The 17,302-nt window shown below is 45.5% G+C and overlaps 1 protein-coding gene across 1 annotated transcript in view; it reads right to left on the bottom strand.

Moving 5' to 3' along the window:
• Positions 1-17,302, bottom strand: part of MDGA2 (MAM domain containing glycosylphosphatidylinositol anchor 2) — a 384,110-nt gene that overhangs the window by 50,109 nt on the left and 316,699 nt on the right. Inside the window, exon 10 of the mRNA XM_049828627.1 lies at positions 4,993-5,141. Coding sequence (XP_049684584.1) covers positions 4,993-5,141 — 149 coding nt within the window. The remainder of the gene's footprint in view (positions 1-4,992; positions 5,142-17,302) is intronic.

Genomic DNA, 17,302 nt, shown 5'->3' with positions numbered 1-17,302 from the left:
TGCTGAAATTAATTAACTTCATCTGTTCTTCCTCTGCTTTCAGGTCTGTATCTTCAAGCATGAAATGTATGCCCCCATTTTCTGCCAAGAAGCGACCGTAGACTCTTACTTATTCCTCTTGACTACACCCTGCTCTAGCTGTATCCCTAATTTCCAACTTACTCTGCCATACAAGACTGTGGTAACCATAAATGAGCTTTTCAAGTGGACCTTTGTTTAGGCTCCACACATCTCTTATTTTTCTGCTCAGATGTCTATTCAGACTCTCCCTACAGCAGTGGGAAAATTGCTACTGATGCTCTGAGGTACCAGAACGATGTGCTGCTCTTGGACCAGGAATGTGTCCTCTCATTGCCAGCCTGGAAAAAGCTCATGAAAACTGGCGGGGGGAGAAGAACAGATGGGCTCAATTCTTTCTTTTCCTTCTTTGGCACGTGGAACTCGGATGGCAGATGTGCTTGCACATGCCATGCCCAGATGTACCTAAATAGTTGTTCACCACCGTTGTGCTCTCTAAATTTGGGCAACATGCAGGAGAATGCATGGCAATGAAAGGAACACTTTAATCTTTCCTTCCTTTGGATCCCGTGGCCCAAGAGAAGTAGCTATTATATACATTGCAGTATTTCTCTGCCACCTTCTGAGTCTTTCTGTTTGCCAAAGGTTGGCAGCAGGACTGTCCATAGACTGAATCCATTGTCCTCAAGGGCTTTCCTCCTTTCAGGAAAGGGACCAACCACTTCAAGTCCTGCCAAAATTATCTAGACTGGTCTTACAAGAACTGCAAATCGGACAAGGTCCCTTGCTATTATCTCTCATCAAGTAAATACTTTTTCTTCTAAGTGAACAAACCAGAAATTTCCATGAGGAGAAGACCACATCCCTAATAACTCCTTGGAGGGACGGGGCCTGGATCCATACTGCAGAGCTGTGCCATCTCCTAAAGACATGCTTGAGGGCTCTGAGCGCTATCAAAGCACATGAACAGCAGCTTTTAGACTCGCTCAACAAGTAAACTCTATGGCCATTTAGTTAGCGCCTCATTTTTTAAAACAGTTATTTGTCACTGTTCAATTAAAGAGGAGCACAGCCATACAGACTGCTTGGTGGCTAGATGCTCCATCACAGCAGGCTTGGCAGATACTACAGCTCAGCATCCTCAAAGCCAATTAAAACCCAGCACCGGGAAGCCACTCTCCATGTGCTGCGTCAACTAGAAACACAGACAAGAGCCTATGCTTGTTAAAAAATAACATTAAGCACAGAATGAATCCCCAAAAGGCAACAACAGGAGTGTCTGGGCTTAAGCGGAAAGCAAAGTGCTCTAAATAATTCCTGTTCCTCCCTGATTCTCCCAGGAGGGAGCATCCATCACACACTACCATGCCAGCAGGACAAACTCGACTGAGCAAACTTCTGCTCACCATCAGTGTGCTGTACGTGCAGTTTGTAGCTTTAAATAAAGGAGTGGGGGGGAGAGCTATAAAATGATCTTAATGAAAGACATATAGATAACATATCTATAAATACAGTGATTCTTAAGGATTTTCAATTAACTTCTTAAATCCCTTAGTTTTGTTCTTAAAACATGTGTTTTCGATGTTACAAAGCAACCACAGAATCCTGAAGGTCCTGATAGTGCAACAGCCTCTCCTGGCATCCATGGTGAACTAGCTCGTACCTCCTGGTCGGACCTCTACGGAAAGAGTACTGAATTATTTTCATCACATACACCCACCTCAGCATGGCACAGCTCCTTTGCTCCAGCATCCCTGTTCGTCTGCCTGCACTATATCTCTGGCACTGGACTTTTCTCTCCAGTAGTTTGTGTTGCCAGCAAAACTTTTCAAAACTGCTTGCCTGAGCTGGTCAAAGGCAGAGACTTCTCCAGCTCTACAATCTCACCATATGTCACCCAGTGGAGATACTTTCCTGTTGTTCTAACACTGTATAATGTAATTACTCCTAGCAGAACAATTTGTCTTTAAGGAAAATCTCTGGTCTTCTATGTTCTATTATCAGGCTCCTTTGCCCTTTAGAAGTTTCATTATTAAGCACAACCTTTGTGTTGCTTTCTACAGCCACCTGGCAAATACAGAAAAGCAGCTAAACCACCCTGAGTCTCATAAGAAACTCTTGGGTTTATAAAATGGCATTAAAAATATTGTCAATATTACAGACTTCAACAATTCCACAGAAAATTCAGTAAGCCTAAACCTGCTATCAACTAAATATTCCTCAAATATTCCCTGGATTCTGTCTCACGTGAAGCAGCAATGTACAGGTCAGGTAAAGAGGAAGAGATGCTTGCGCTCTGATTTTAGCATTCTTAATACAAAAGCAATTTACTGATCAGATGAAGGTAATGGTGTTAATCGAATCAGAAGCAGACACCAACACACTGACCCACTACAGAGCCCACTGGCAGTGTTCTGCAATGCATTAGAAGATGAAAACAAAGATGAAGAGCAGTCACTTTTTACAACAGCAGCATGTTGGGCTGCAGGCTGCTCGCTAGCTCGGACCCTCGCTTCGACCTGGAAACCCTCCCACCCTGTTTCTGCGATGAACTTTGCACAGCCGTGAGCGGTGTTTTCTGCCACTCCTGAAGGATGCTCATCCCCACTTTTATTGTTAAATAAAAACCATAGCAAAACACAGTAAAAACCACATTGCAAAGTACAATAAACTACCTAAATACAAACAGTTCAGAAGGCAGTCTGCTGGTAGCTAGTCCCAGTAGGTGTCAAAAAAAAAAGAAGAAGTTTAATTATCACCCTTGTTTCAGAGGGAATTACTGCAATAATGGACGAGTGTGTCCGGATGGCTCACTAGGTTCTAAATCACCCATGTTTTAAATGTGGCTTCAGATAGACGAAAGGAAAATATTTTGATTAGCCTGACAGAGTGTTGTCAAGGAAATTAGAGTATAGTAACTCTAGATAATTATATAAATAGGTAATTAAAAGTAAATTAAAATGAAATGGAAAAAAAGAAGCTAAAAATCCTAATGCAATTAATTTCATTATATATTCTTTTACCTCAGCAAATTCTTTTTTTAATTTAATAATTCCTCTTGGGTACTGGGAATAACGGAACTGATTTGTGCCCAATGATGCAAACAGTTACATAAACATGTATTAAAAGTCACCAATTTTCATTTCAAATTAGTTAGATTCAGGCAGAGACAAACTCCAAGTGAAGGAGAGCCAGCACCCTCCAGGTATCAAAGCCCTTCCCTGGATGTATCCTGGTCAACTCCACAACTACCATGGAAATTCTAGAAGCAAAAAACCCCATCCCCTCAGCATAACTAACATGCTCAAATTGTATATTTATTTTGCAGCTTACAAAGCTCATCCCAGTAGGGGATCTGCAGGACAACAAAATACTTTCTGCGCTCACATTTTCAAAAATATATGTCTTCAAGAATCTGTCTTAATCCCCTATCTCTTTCTCCCTGCACAAACTATTATTTCAGGCATTGAATAACCAAACATATACTTTCTAAATCAATCAGTTGTGGTATTACTTAAAGAAAAGCAAGCTCAATGAGAGAGTGTAAAACAAGACCAAACCAATAGCGGATGGATTCTCACTAGTAAGCGGCAAAACGTCTTCAGTTGATTGCAGCACGTCCAGGTCGGGAGCAAGAGCCGGGGGCATGGCACCAGGAGCCAGGGTGGTGGGAGCCCTGCCATCCCAACCAGGCACGGCACGGCACAGAACGGCACGGCATGGCATGGCATGGCATGGCACAGCCTTCTCTGCCAGCGCACACCTCGGCCAGGCCAAGGCTGGGAGCCCAACTGGTAAGATAGGACTTGGAGGTGGACATGGTGGCCAAGAAGGTGTTCATAGCAAGGAGCGTTATTTTCAAACCATGTATTTTTCCTTGAGAAAGCCGAGCAATGCCAAAACCCAAGCTGTCAATGTCACTTGTAGTGTTTGACATGAATCATAGAATCATTTAGGTTGGAAAAGACCTTTAAGATCATTGAGTCCAACTGTCAACCCAACACCACCATGCCCACTAAACCATGTCCTGAACACAGACAGACTCTAGACAGGATCGCGAACAAGTGTTACGGCACAACAATTTTCTGGCTTTAGAGCATAAAATTGTGAGATTTTATATGGGCTTTGCTGTAGGAAAGTGCCAGTGCAAAGATCTCTTTGCCCTGTGCAGGGGAGTAAGCAGAGGTGTTGCCATTTAACGAGAGTTTAAGCAATGCACAGATTGGTTCTCTCACTTTAGTTGACTATTAAAACTCAAGCTTTGTAGCAATAACCTTCAAAGAAGACAGATGATATTTTTCTAAAATTGTTAAAGGGAAAATTAATGGGGATGACTGTGTTAATTTAACGATTCCTCTGCAAATGGGTTGATCCCACGCTTCCTTAACGGTGCCAATTCCCATTGAAAAGTTCATAGTGATTCTGTGAAGACACATTGTGATTGGCTTTAATGTGGTCGAGAATGATGTCTCAGTTCTCAAGGATCACCACGTGTTTCCATAAGAATGCTACAGCTACCCCTATATTTATCTATTAACATGGAAGATCTAATAAAAGATATATAGATACATACAGAGAGATAAAAAAAGTTTAATTTCACTGCAAGTGTCTTTCATGTAATCTTTCTAGCATATCTTGAGCCACAGCCTTTGCAAACCCTCTGAGGAACAGCTCTTTAATCTCTGCGTTTCATACTGCAAAAGTGCAAATTAGTTTCCAGAATCTGCAAGCGGCAGAGGACTACTTCTGCAAGATGGCAGCAAACCTTCCAGAAGGAGAAAAAACACCTCTGACTCATAAAAGACAAAAAGAGGGAGGACAAAAATAAATAAAGTAAAATAAGTTTTAAAATCAATGAAATAAAATAAAATTTAATTTAACTTAAAAAATAAAATAAAATAAAGGCCCGTCAGTCCTCACAGAGGTCAGCAGAATTAAAAGGCATGTCCTGCACAAACAGATGTCTTTGCTCACCTGCCTAATCCCTAAGCGATAGGCAAGGATGCGGTCCACAGCATCGGGGTTCATCTGAGTCCACTGGAGACTGTAGGAGTACACGCGGGGTCTGTTCTGCCACAGGGGGTTGTAGGTGTCGTAGTAGAACTCGGGAGCGTAGGCTTTGCCTGTAGGAGACAGGAATAAAAAGGAGGAAAACAAAGAAACCACAGAATGATCAGGCAGCCAGTTCTGGAGCCAAGTGCTGAGACCCAGCCTGCAACCGCCCTCGTCCCCTCTGTTCTGAGTCGTTTTGTTAAATATCTTCTGCCAGAAACACATTGTGGAATTATTTGCCTCCATCCACTTTTTTAAAGGACTCGTGGCAATGGTTCGCCTTTATCGTTAACTCACTCCTCAGTGGCATCTGTGGCCCAGGTGTGGGCGTGGGAGGGGAAAAATTAACTGAGCTCCAAGTAAAGGCAAGCTGGAGCGACGTAACATGCCTCTGCACTAATTTTTCACGGCCCAGCTGACTATAAATAGAAATATCAAACCATTCTGCACTAAACTGAACAGAGAAAGATTCAGTGACAGCTGCGATACCTGGCACAAATAACACCAAATGACATCCGTGAGCTGGAAATACAAGATGGATATTTCAAGTGACTGCTACTTTCATCACACCTTCTCCTCTCCAACTTCCCGAGTGAAAATGCACACAAGTCATCCTTTGTAACACCACAGATGTGCACGATATCACAGTACATTATTTAGCTGAACGTACCGATTTGCACAACAGAGGGAAATGACATCTCACAGTGCATGTTGGGTACACGGGTGTTTCACCAGAAGCTTATTATAGCCTTCACCCTTTATAAATATGAAAAACCTGAGGATGATTTCCCAAACCCATGAGAAAAAACTGCCTGAATTCACTAAATCTGAGTTCCCTTTGACTTAAACACATGAATACTAGTGACACCTTAACATGCAAAATACCTTTGGCCTCTAGAGTATCCCATAAAGAGTGATTTGTCTATAATAGCAGAAATGACACAGAGTGCCCAATGTGCTTGCCTAACCATGGGCATGTAGTGGCATCTGAGCTGCAGTAGGGTAGCTGAGCCATCTAGACTGGGTGGGAAATATGACACAAGAGCTATAAGAGACCCAGGACCTGCTGGAACCACAGCTGGAGCTGCGTACACCATCCTAGAGCATCTCATGTACCACCAGGCACCTCTGTGCAGGCAAATAAATTGAGTCCATAAAGGCCACAAGCAGATGTGGTAGGGACAGTGGTGTCCGCAAAAACCTTTGAGGGAACTTCACCGGAATATGCAGTTTCAATATACGCCTCAAAAATCTCAGTGGATTTGTCCTAAAGGGAAGTCAAAAAACGTTAGAGCACACACCAGTACGTGTCAGAGACACAAATCAGTTTTCTATTTTTAACTCATTTTGCATTGATCTTTTTTTAGCATGTCATACCAACAATGCAGCGTTGCTTCCGTTTCTTAAAGCAAAAAGAGTTGGATTGACTTGAAACAAATTTTAACAGCTGGATTTGTAGGAAGTGTTGTTAACCAGCAGCTTTTGCCCTAACTGATACAACAGGAATAAAAACCCAAGTCAAAGACTGACCAAAAAAATTAAAAATAAAAAAATAAATGAAATAAAATAAAAAAAAATGAGAGCGGCTCTGTGGAGAAGGACTTGGGGGGGTACTGGTGGATGAAAAGCTGGACATGAACCAACAATATGCGTTTGCAGTCCAGAAAGCCAACCCTATCCTGGGCTGCATCCAAAGCAGCAGGTCGAGGGAGGGGATTCTGCCCCTCCGCTCTGCTCTGGTGAGACCCCCCCCTGCAGTACTGCGTCCGGATCTGGGGTCCCCAACATGAGGAGGACATGGACCTGTTGGAGTGAGTCCAGAGGAGGGCCACGAAGGTGATCAGGGGGCTGGAGCACCTCTCCTGTGAGGACAGGCTGAGAGAGTTGGGGTTGTTCAGCCTGGAGAAGAGAAGGCTCCGGGGAGACCTTACAGCAGCCTGCCAGTGCCTAAAGGGGGCTTAGAAGAAAGGTGGGGACAGACTTTTTAGCAGGGCCTGTTGCAGTAGGACAAGGGGTAATGGTTTTAAACTAAAAGAGGGTAGATTAGGACTAGATGTAAGGAAGAAATGTTTTACAATGAGGGTGGTGAGGCCCTGGCACAGGTTGCCCAGAGAGGTGGTCGATGCCCCATCCCTGGAAACATCCAAGGCCAGGCTGGATGGGGCTTTGAGCAACCTGCTCTAGTGGAAGGTGTCCCTGCTCATGGCAGGGGGGTTGGACTAGATGGCCTTTGAAGGTCCATTCCAACACAAACCATTCTATAATTCTGTGATTCTTTGTGGAACATCCTCGCCCTGCCCAGCTCTGTCTCCTTTCTCTGGAGTTTCTATGCTTTGAGCTTAACGTTACTAGAAACAGTATGGGGGCAAACACAAACCAGGGTCTGCTGGGTTAAACGCTACATTTTGTCACTTAAATTATGCAAAAAAGAGACGAAACATGGGAAACCAAAACATTTGCAGATGTTATCCTCCTGTGAAGGTCTAAAAGAGACTTGTCATTAGAGAAAAAACAGAAGCAGTCTTTCCACCTCCCAAAGCACACCTTTGTCCTTCTTCTATTTCTGCAGGGATTTTGTTAGTGGGAGTAATTATGAAATGGAATGAAAAACACAGGACAACCTCACGGGAAGACGTGGTCTGCCTGCTCATGTCGACCTGTGAGAGCGGTATGCATTCATTACTCACCTCCTTTAATTCAGATATTAGGAGCTTGTGCCAAAATGCACGCTGTATTTAGGTATTTTCTCCTCAAAACTATGCTTGCCTACAGATGTAAATAGAGATGGATGGGGAGACATTTTGACCTGGAAGGCTGAGAATTTCAATCATCAGAATGGTAGCAAGAAGAGAGAAAAGTGCATTAAAAAAAAAAAAAAAATGAAAAGGGACAAAGGAAAAATCATGTGAATATATACCAATCTTGTAGTTATTGATCGAGCTTTTATCTTTGGGTGTGTCATCCCCTCCAGCCACGCTTTTCTTTTCAAAGGATGAAAAGCCCTTTTAGGCAAGATATTTTTGCCAACTGCCCATAGAAGGTGCACATTGAATTAGACTGGAGTAGAGCAGATACACTAGTGTTGAAGTAGCAAACAACAATACTCTGAGGAAAAGCAGCAAAGCAAAACTGCTGTTTAAAAAAAATATGAAATGCAAGATAAATGAAAAGAGGATCAGTGGTCGATAAGATTAGTTTTCCCTATTTACGTGCAGTGGAAATAATAGAGAAAAGCTCATGCTGAATGCAAATTGTAATCTTCCCCCTTCTACTGCAGGTGGACATAATGGCGTCTCTGGGGGTCTACAGAAAGGATCCATAATTAGGTGCTTGTCACAATATGGGCACTTGAACAACACAGTCACCTTTTGAGAAATAATGAGGATCCATGAAGAGTTGAATTATTCCAAATCCCTCTGAACAGAAGAGATTTCTGGTGTGAATGGAGATGCTGAAAATTTAACAACACAACATTAAGACCTTAACTTGCTAACTTCAGAAATACAAGAAAGCTGGGCAATGGTTTAGAGTACACAAAAAGCAGACGTTGCCTTTGGAGGCGCGGGAGCTATGAGACACGAGTACAGGAAACATTTCCCCGGCTCCTATCATTTGCCCCTTTTTAAGCACAGGCAGCAAAAATGGCCTTCCTCTGACTCCCTTCAGCTTTTGCAGGCGTCAAGGATTTAGTAAAACATTTCAGGACGGGCAGGCAGAGCTCAGCCTGCCCCCGCGACCAAACTTCGGGAGGCTTCAGCTAACTGGAGGTAGCGGTGACCAACTGGCCGCTCCTCGGTTGTCCATCAAAGGGGATTTTGGTGCACTGGGAGGGACCCCAGGTCTGCGCCTATTCAGCTATATAAGGGAAAATGGTGAAACTCTTCTCAGCATCCTGCAGCCATCGGTCGAGGGGCGAAGGCAGGGTGAAGGCAGGGCAGCTTGTATGGATCTAGGAGCATTGAATCCCTGGAAGGGGCAACCTCCCACCAACGTGCCGCGCCAGCAGGTCCCGAGGGAGGAGAGTTTAATGCCATGATATTTTTTGTGTCTGTTAAGGCAATCTGAACTTGGGTTTAGAGCTCCATTAACATGTACTAGTTTTAATTAATCCCTCCCTCTGTGCTCGCGCTGCTGGAGTCCGAGTAACTGTGATGCTTGGGGCCCTGCCAGGGAAAGCATACATGACACAGTTTGATGTGGAGTGCATTGTTTGTTTTCCTTTCTATCACTAACAAAACATTTCTTTTTTTCACCTTCTGAATATGTAGCATGTGCAGAATAAAGAAGGTTGAGATTGTGCACGCGGGAAGGGTGCGAGCAGTGTAAGGAGAGGTAATACCGAGCGCAGTTTTGCTCAGCTGGGCTGGCCCCTGCACAAGACAAAAATGCATAACCAGACAGAGCAAATATTTGCGTTTGAAGACTACACTGCTAAAATGAACTGTGAATTCCTCTCCGGCATGCTTGCAGAGGCCACCCAGCATGACCAGCACAATTACACATCCTGTTGCATTTGTCGCTGTTGTTCCATCAACCTGAATGCATCTACATATGAAGCCTACAATTAGCAATTATGGCTAACTGCACTCCTGGGCACACAGGAGTCATTCAGGATTTTAGCTATCTCCTTCCTCAGGTTAGCACAGGGGGAAGAAAAAAACCCCAGCACCCAATTCTCCGCTCCCATTCATCTGGATTCACAAGCGCATCCCAGCCCTGCTGAAGCTCCTGAATTGTAGAAACCCTGCAGAAGTCCGTGATTATTGGCAGTGAGCAGCAATTTTTCCCTCTTGCATCTTTAATTTCAAGGGGCCAAACAGCTTTTTTTATTGGGCATTATTGGTGCGTTTTCTGCATCTCTACTTAATGCCCAGCAGATCCAACCCACAGACCCTCTTCCAGGGCAGCAGCCATGGGCTTTAGAAGAGAGTCCCCCTCTCTGTCCTCTATCACTGTAGTTAAAATTGGCTACATATTAATTTCTATGAAAGTCTGAAATAGGACTTCAGGGAGATGTGATACCATATCCCAAGAAATATTGATCTGAGGACATGACTGTGATTAATTAGTGTGGCACAAAGGAACGTATGTCCTGAGGTCCCTTCTAAGTAGCAGTTCCCAAACACTAATGTGTCTTCTGGGTGGGACAAAATTGTACCCACTTCTAAGATGTATTGAGCACGAGGACTTAGTTGAAGAGTACTTCAAATAGTGGATAGCCAGCTAGGGACAACTTAAGCAGGTATATTCATAGGAAAAAAAATGCTTACTGCCTGCAGACAGTAGTAGTTATCTGAGCCAGCTTCAAATGAGACAGCGTCTGTCCCGAAAGCGGTGTGGCTGCTCCACTGATGTGCACAGGCAGGAGAAACCAACGTGGTGGCTGGCAAATCTGTTCTGAACTCAGGCAGAGCGTGGAGGCTGCTGCGGTCCAGTGGAGCATTTCCCTGCGCTCACCATCGGGTCTCAGCATCTCAGGAATAAGCACCACCGCGGACAGGCCGGCACCGCTCTGCTATTTGGCACCACACACCTGTGGACAAGCGGTAGGCAGGGCATCGTACAGCTTCTTATACGAGGAAGAAAACTATTCATTGCCTAGCAAAGTGGAGAATGCCCACAGAAAAATACATTTAACAGTGGCGAATTTGGAAAACACATCCCTAAAAGGGTTTTACCTGAAGTTTGTGTTCTGTTTTGCTGGCGGCAGGCTGCATTTCTCCTAGGTGCGCTCTCTTCAGTAACAGCGGTCCCAGCACTGCTTGCCACTGTACAAGCAGAAGCTCCCCTCAAACACGTGGGACATGGGGATGGGCTGCATTGCTCAGCCTAAACCCCACTGAAATGCACCCAGGCCTGGCCAGGAAGGAAAGATTTGACCCCTTCCCTGGGTGAAGGTTCCATGGAAAAAAGTGGGTTTTGGGAGAAAAGGAATGCAGCGCACTCTGCAGAAGCGAAGGAGCAAGTTGTTTCCCTGGGGGGGCAGTGGGAACACCCTTCTCCTGACACACAAACCTCCTCCAGAGCAAAGCCAGCCCAGGGATGGGACTGTCTGAAAAGGCTCAGAGTCGGCTGGGGACACTTCCCCAGGACGAGAAGCTCTGCCGCGGGCGACGGCATCGCAACCGCCCTCATAAATGAGGTAGTCAAGGTGCGCTGCCTCTTTCTTCCTTTCTAGCATGAAGACTCCCCATGACAAACAGGAGTATCCCTGAGTTTCAGCAGGAGAACAGGGCACAAAGCAGTTTGCAAAACTGCCGCGACAGCTCTGGCTCCGCCATCACCTCTGAGCCCTAATCACTTCTGCTCTGGATTTACAGAAATACTTGCCAGCGCGGCATGGGTTACAGCAGGACTTCCTCAGGCACTCGCTAATGCACGAGAAGGTAGAGCTTATTTGAATAGAACTGATATGATGCATTTATCCGTGTTTCTAAACAACAGTTAGTTTTTCATTTAATGTGCAACAGCTGACCAAACCATAAGCAGACATGCATGTTTTTGTGATGTATGGATGAGGTGACAGCAACTCACCAGCATTAAAGGGCAAACTACAGCAGACAGTGTTAAAACATCATTATTTTCTGATGGATAAGAGTCATTAAGTTACGAGCCTAGTTTCGGTAATTACTTATTTCATAACGAATCTGGGTCTGGATCAGAAAGAAGAACAAGCATCATCTGTCACCGGTCCCAGTGCTGCAGAACAAATGCAGTGCTCCTCCCCAGTAACAGCCCCTCTCACTCAGAGCCCTTTTGCAGTCATTAGCATCTGCTGTGCAGCATTTGAATTCCTCCAGGCAGTACATCCAAAATATTATCTACAAACTCTCTACGACTGTAAGGTCAAAAATGGTTTGAAACACAATATGGAACTGATACAAGGAAAACAAGCAAACAAACAGAAAAGCCACTTCAGCTGCTTACCGTTAAATTCATGTTACATGCCATCGCACCACTGGGCTCTCAGCAAATGCTGAAGTACTGTCCTGAACAGAAGTGGATTGATGTACTTACTCAAATGGGTCCTGAACTGGTACCTATTAGAGAAACTCCTTGACCAAGCACAGGAGATCTTCCCGTGGTTCTTTTCAGATCACTCACTCATTTATCCCTCAGAAACTCAGGAAAATCAAGTAATCTTCCAAAGGAATTGTTTCATTTCAGTTGCCAGTACCTGGTTTCCAAAGTAACGTAAGAAATCAAAACCATGCACTGCAAATTTAAATTGTAATGAGTGCAAACACAACCCACTGATTTCAAGCAATGGCAATAAACTGAACAACGACATTCTCTCCCTAATTATAGCAGCTGACTACATACCCCAGATGGAGTTGCAGAATACCGGGTTAGTGTTTACGCTGGCTTGTCATGCAGAAACAAACAGTAGTAACTGTGCAGGCACAGCACCAGTAACAGTGACAGCTTTAGTAGACACGCAGACAGAGCACTAAAGGAATCATTTCCTTGCGTTGTCTGTTTATGTTCCCCTTATCTTCATATCTATTTCTGCTAATTTGCTTGGCGTTAGATGGTTTACGAATGCAACATCTTTGCCATCTCTGTTCCATATTGGTAGCACATATGCACTTTAGCTTATCATGACAAGGAGTTCAGTATAAACGATGATCAGGGTGTCTTGCACTTTATAACAGGAGCTATAAACGTTTAGGGAAAAATAAAATAAAATCAGAGATTTACAAATGCTTCCCCTTTTGGCAAATTCAGCTCCAGACCTTTCTATCTTTAAAATGCATGAAGACTATAAATCCTAAGCAAAACAAAATATTTAACTGTGTAAAATACTGGGAGTCACAGAGTTTATGAAAAATGCTGCCCATTACTGTTCTCTGCTTTATTACAGGATATATATTTTATGAAGGATTTTCAATAAGAAAGAGAAGATACTTTGTTCTTTATTTGCATATGTGAAAGGAAGCATATGTCTTCTCCTAGATCTGCTCCTCCTCCCAACACAGTCCCAGTCCTGCAGCCAAAGCATCCCCATCACGTCCAGCCTCCCTGTAATCCCACACCTTCCAGCTCCTCACATCCCAGTTTTGGACTTTTCACCATCACTGGCCCTACTGCCTGTGCCCATCCATCCCAATCCAGGCTGGAAGGTTGGAAGCAGAAGCAGTTCAGGATGTACAGCACAAAGGAATGCGTTTCAACATCTGCAAAATCCTCTCCCTATGATTTTTTGGCCAAAACTGCTCTTAGAGGTGAACATCTGTTTTCATGCAGCCTCAGTCCTTTTGGAAACTCCACCTGGTCAGGTGCCAGAACCACCTGCTCGCCCTTGTTCTCCCCAACTTTCATAACAGCTTTAGTAAAACAAGCTTCCTCCTCATTGAGAGCTCACTGTGCTTCGCAGGTCAGTCCCCACTGTGGCTGTCTGTGGGTCCTCTGCTCCGTTACACCATTTAGAGGCTTCACCTACGGTCCTCTTCAATATTCTGTATTTCATATGCTACCAGCTTCACACCAGAAGTTAACAGTGCTTTTTCTTCCATAGCAGTCTAGCTCCAACCAAACTAAAAGCTTGGCTTATTCCTTTCTCCAGCTACGCAGCTACAGATCCCCTCTTGCCCTGCTTGCAACCGCCATCACCCTCACATCACTTACTTTTGGATGGTATTTTTCATTTGAAATTTTCTGTAGAGCCTCAAATCTTTCCATTCGCACTATTACATTGCAGGTTTCATCTGCACAGCATCACTAAGATATTGCCTGGCCGAAATTTGAGGATTGACAGCAAATAGTGCAGACGTGGCCTTCCCTTAGTCCTCCTAAAGAGGGACTTCCAAGGACTGGTGCTGTCTGGAGTCACATACGGAGCCTGAGAGTCGCAGTTCTACAGTCTGTACCCGTAGCCCCACCTGTGAGACCTAGGTAAATTCCGACTTAGTCATTTATCCTCGTATGAGAAAACCAACACTGATACCTGCTGGTCAGAGAGGGACGAGGCAGAGCAGGCTGCAAAGCAAAGCCCGACCCAGAGCCCAGAGCACCAGACCATAAGCTGGGGCTCCTGCCCCACCAAAAGGAGTTTTCCCACAGGAAGATCTTTGGGCTTGGGTTTCCAGGAAAGGACAGTCTAAGCCATAAACCAACAGTTCAGCTGAGCAGCTGAAGAGGCATTTAAGCGCAGAGTAGTACTAAAGCTAATTAAGTGCAAGCATTAAGAGTAAATAATCCCCACAAAGTAGGTGGATGACGCTGCTCTTCTAGGGAATTCTTTACTGCAGGAACAGATGACCTGCTGCTGCCAACACCGTGAACTAGGGGATGACACTCTCCCACACTTTCCAGTAAAAGTCTCTTCCCAAGGGATATAAAGATTTGCTAATATATTGCAACTTGCAGGGAAGGAATGATTTGGGAATCAGACTGAAATTTCAAATGCCTAATAGGAGCACAAATTTAAATATGTACTCTGCCCATCCCAAATGATTTAAGAGGTTCCCATTCCAGGTACAGAAGGGTCTGCTTTGAACCAGTAAAGCAACACCCCAGTTAAGACTTAAACTAATATAAGTTTATGCTATGGAGTATGCTACATATTTCACCCAGTTCTCCTGCACCCATCCCTAGCCTCCCACCTGCAGCTGCAAGACGGCAGCGTTGCGATCAATGCTTCGCCAGCGATAACCAAACGTGACATCTGCTGGCTGAGCCATGGAAGAGCTCGCACTGCTCTTGTCTGCAATTCCTCCTCCTTCCAACACGGGAGTCACAGTAAAAAACATTGTTCCTTTTCACATCGAGACCAGATCTCACCAAGAACTAAACACAACGCGTTGCAGAGTTTCTTTTCAATTCGTTTGAGCCTAACATGTCCACTTTTGTTGACAAAAAGCTTCAACACAATTTGAAATTAAGTTTATAACACGGTACAATGTATTTGGATTTCCTTTCAAACAGGTCATGACAAAACGTGACCTGTGCGATGAGGTTTTGAGGGATAAATAAATCCAGTTTAGAACAGTCTCTGAAGCTGGAAGATTCACACACACAGCCCCCTTTTTTTTGGCGAGCTTTCTGCAAGCTCACATGCAGTTATATATCTACTTGTCAAAATTTCATGAAATAATTTCTATAGAATACACACGTGCATGCACGCACGCACATATAACCTACATATATGCGTGCATGCATGCATGTTTGCAGACACGTGTCTGTGCCTGACTAGAAAGCGGTTACTAAAGCAAGGTGGAATACAGCTCAACAGAAAACAAAGCAAAGCCGCTGCTGGAGGTGGAGGCGGTAATTTACCTGTCGCCGAGTGAACTCTACAGAAATCCCCCGGGAACTGCAGGCGTGGAAGGGGGAAGCAGTGTCACTTGCCAGTAAGCGCTAAAGACCTGATAAACGAAGGACGGGTAGGGAAATGAAAGCGGTGTCATACAGAGAACAGGATGCTGTTGTGAAATCACAAATAATAACATGTCACCACATGCACATAAATAAAACCGTGGTCTCTGACAAGGGGGTGAGGGGGGGACTGACAGTGCCTGGCAAAACACGTATCTCGGGATCAGAGCGCAACGCTGAGTCACAGAAGAAACATTTGCAGCAGGGAGACGATGTGGCTCTGTGCAGTCCTTCGGGAGCAACTCAAGGAATGGGCAGCAGCCGCTCGACCGGCTCCATCCCTTGGCCACGCTGTTTCCCCAGCCTACGGGTGAGCCTGGGGCCGGCGCTCCACGCCGTTCCCGAGCATCCCTCCCCGCCGTTCCCGAGCATCCCTCCCCGCTGCTGGGTACCGCAGGTTTTCCTCCGCACCTGCCCCGTGGCCATGCCTGCCTGCGGCTCCGTCCATCAGTCCTGATCCTCAGCCAGGCTCCTCTGATGCCTCCTAAGCTTATCAGGGTTCCTAGGCAGCTGTAAGCTCTCCCCTCTTGGCATTCAGAGTCATGCAGCTGCCTCATCCCCATCCCTTCCCTACTGCGGGCTCCCCAGTTCCTGGTAAATACGACAGCTCCACTCCAGAACCATCACACGATACCCACACATCACACAAGCAATCATTTTGGAGGAAGAAATGAAACAAAATGCTCGCCAGCAACTGAACTGCCCCTGCTTCACACCAGCAGTATCGAAATGCAGATTTTGCTCCTCCTCGGGCACTCCTTGTGTCAGCTCTGCGGTGGCAATACCCAAGAGCTCCCTGCTAAATGCTCTTTAGTGCGGTTTCTTCGGGCTCTGTGGGATTGAAACACTGCTGAAATCATTTGCAGCAACCACAGCGGGCAGGTTTCTTCATGGGGAGGGCCTGGTTCAGCTCTAATATTAACTGGGGCAATGTTCTTCACTCCCATGTACCAGGCTCCCTGAAAACACACCTTCAGGGCTGCCAGCAACAGAGCAGCCAGCCCAAGGAAGGGTTGCCTTTTGCTCTTCTTGTTTTTTTCAGTTCTGTTTAGCCAACATAAAGTAACTACCACCAGCCCAGAGCATTGCACACTAAAGCACTTGCATCATCCAGGGAGACAGCTCCATGTTCTCGAACTCTTGGGGTCACCGGTTTGGCCCCCAGACATAGACCTGTACCTTACAGCTCGGCTACCAAGAGCTCTCGACTTCAAAAGCTGCACCATTCATCTTTATTAACCTAGTTGCACAAAGCATCCTGTGGTCAACAAGAAGGGATGCATTTACTCTTAATTATCAGTCTCCGGAGGCTACTTTGGAAGAGCCTGGGGCATGGTGGCAAAGCAGAGAGGCAGCAGCGATGCTGTGCTTGAGGACGCCTGGCTGCAGCTCACCTCCATCACCTGGGACCACAATCGAGTATCCCAAACCACTGCAAACCATGGAAGCCAAAAGGACATCAGATGTTTAGACACATTCCTGAAGGCCACATGCACCAGCGCCTGAGAAACAGTGGTTTCGCATCGCTCTGCGACGGCAGCTCGGTAGCCACGTACGGTCCCGCTTGCCAGCAGACTGGGAAGCAGGAGATGGCAATGCCTCTGCTCTAGGGTCCAGGCTCACGCTGAGCACGTGGGACTGGTCGCTGCTGAAAACGCGTGCCCAGGACCTGCCTTAGTGCTGTGATTTCCCTCGTATCGGCATCATTGCACTGCAAAGGGAGAACCAGGCCAGGCTCGTCGGGTCCTTCCACGGCTTTCAAGCAGCAATGCACAGAAACGCAACTAAACCCAAAGAGGACGTGCAAGTAGTAGTTTCTCAAGTGGTGCAGTCCACTGCTGCACTCACAATCGTT

This window comes from Accipiter gentilis, chromosome 25, assembly GCF_929443795.1.
Source record: "Accipiter gentilis chromosome 25, bAccGen1.1, whole genome shotgun sequence".
NCBI classification, from domain to species: Eukaryota; Metazoa; Chordata; class Aves; order Accipitriformes; family Accipitridae; genus Astur; species Astur gentilis.
This window is presented reverse-complemented; position numbering and strand designations above follow the sequence as displayed.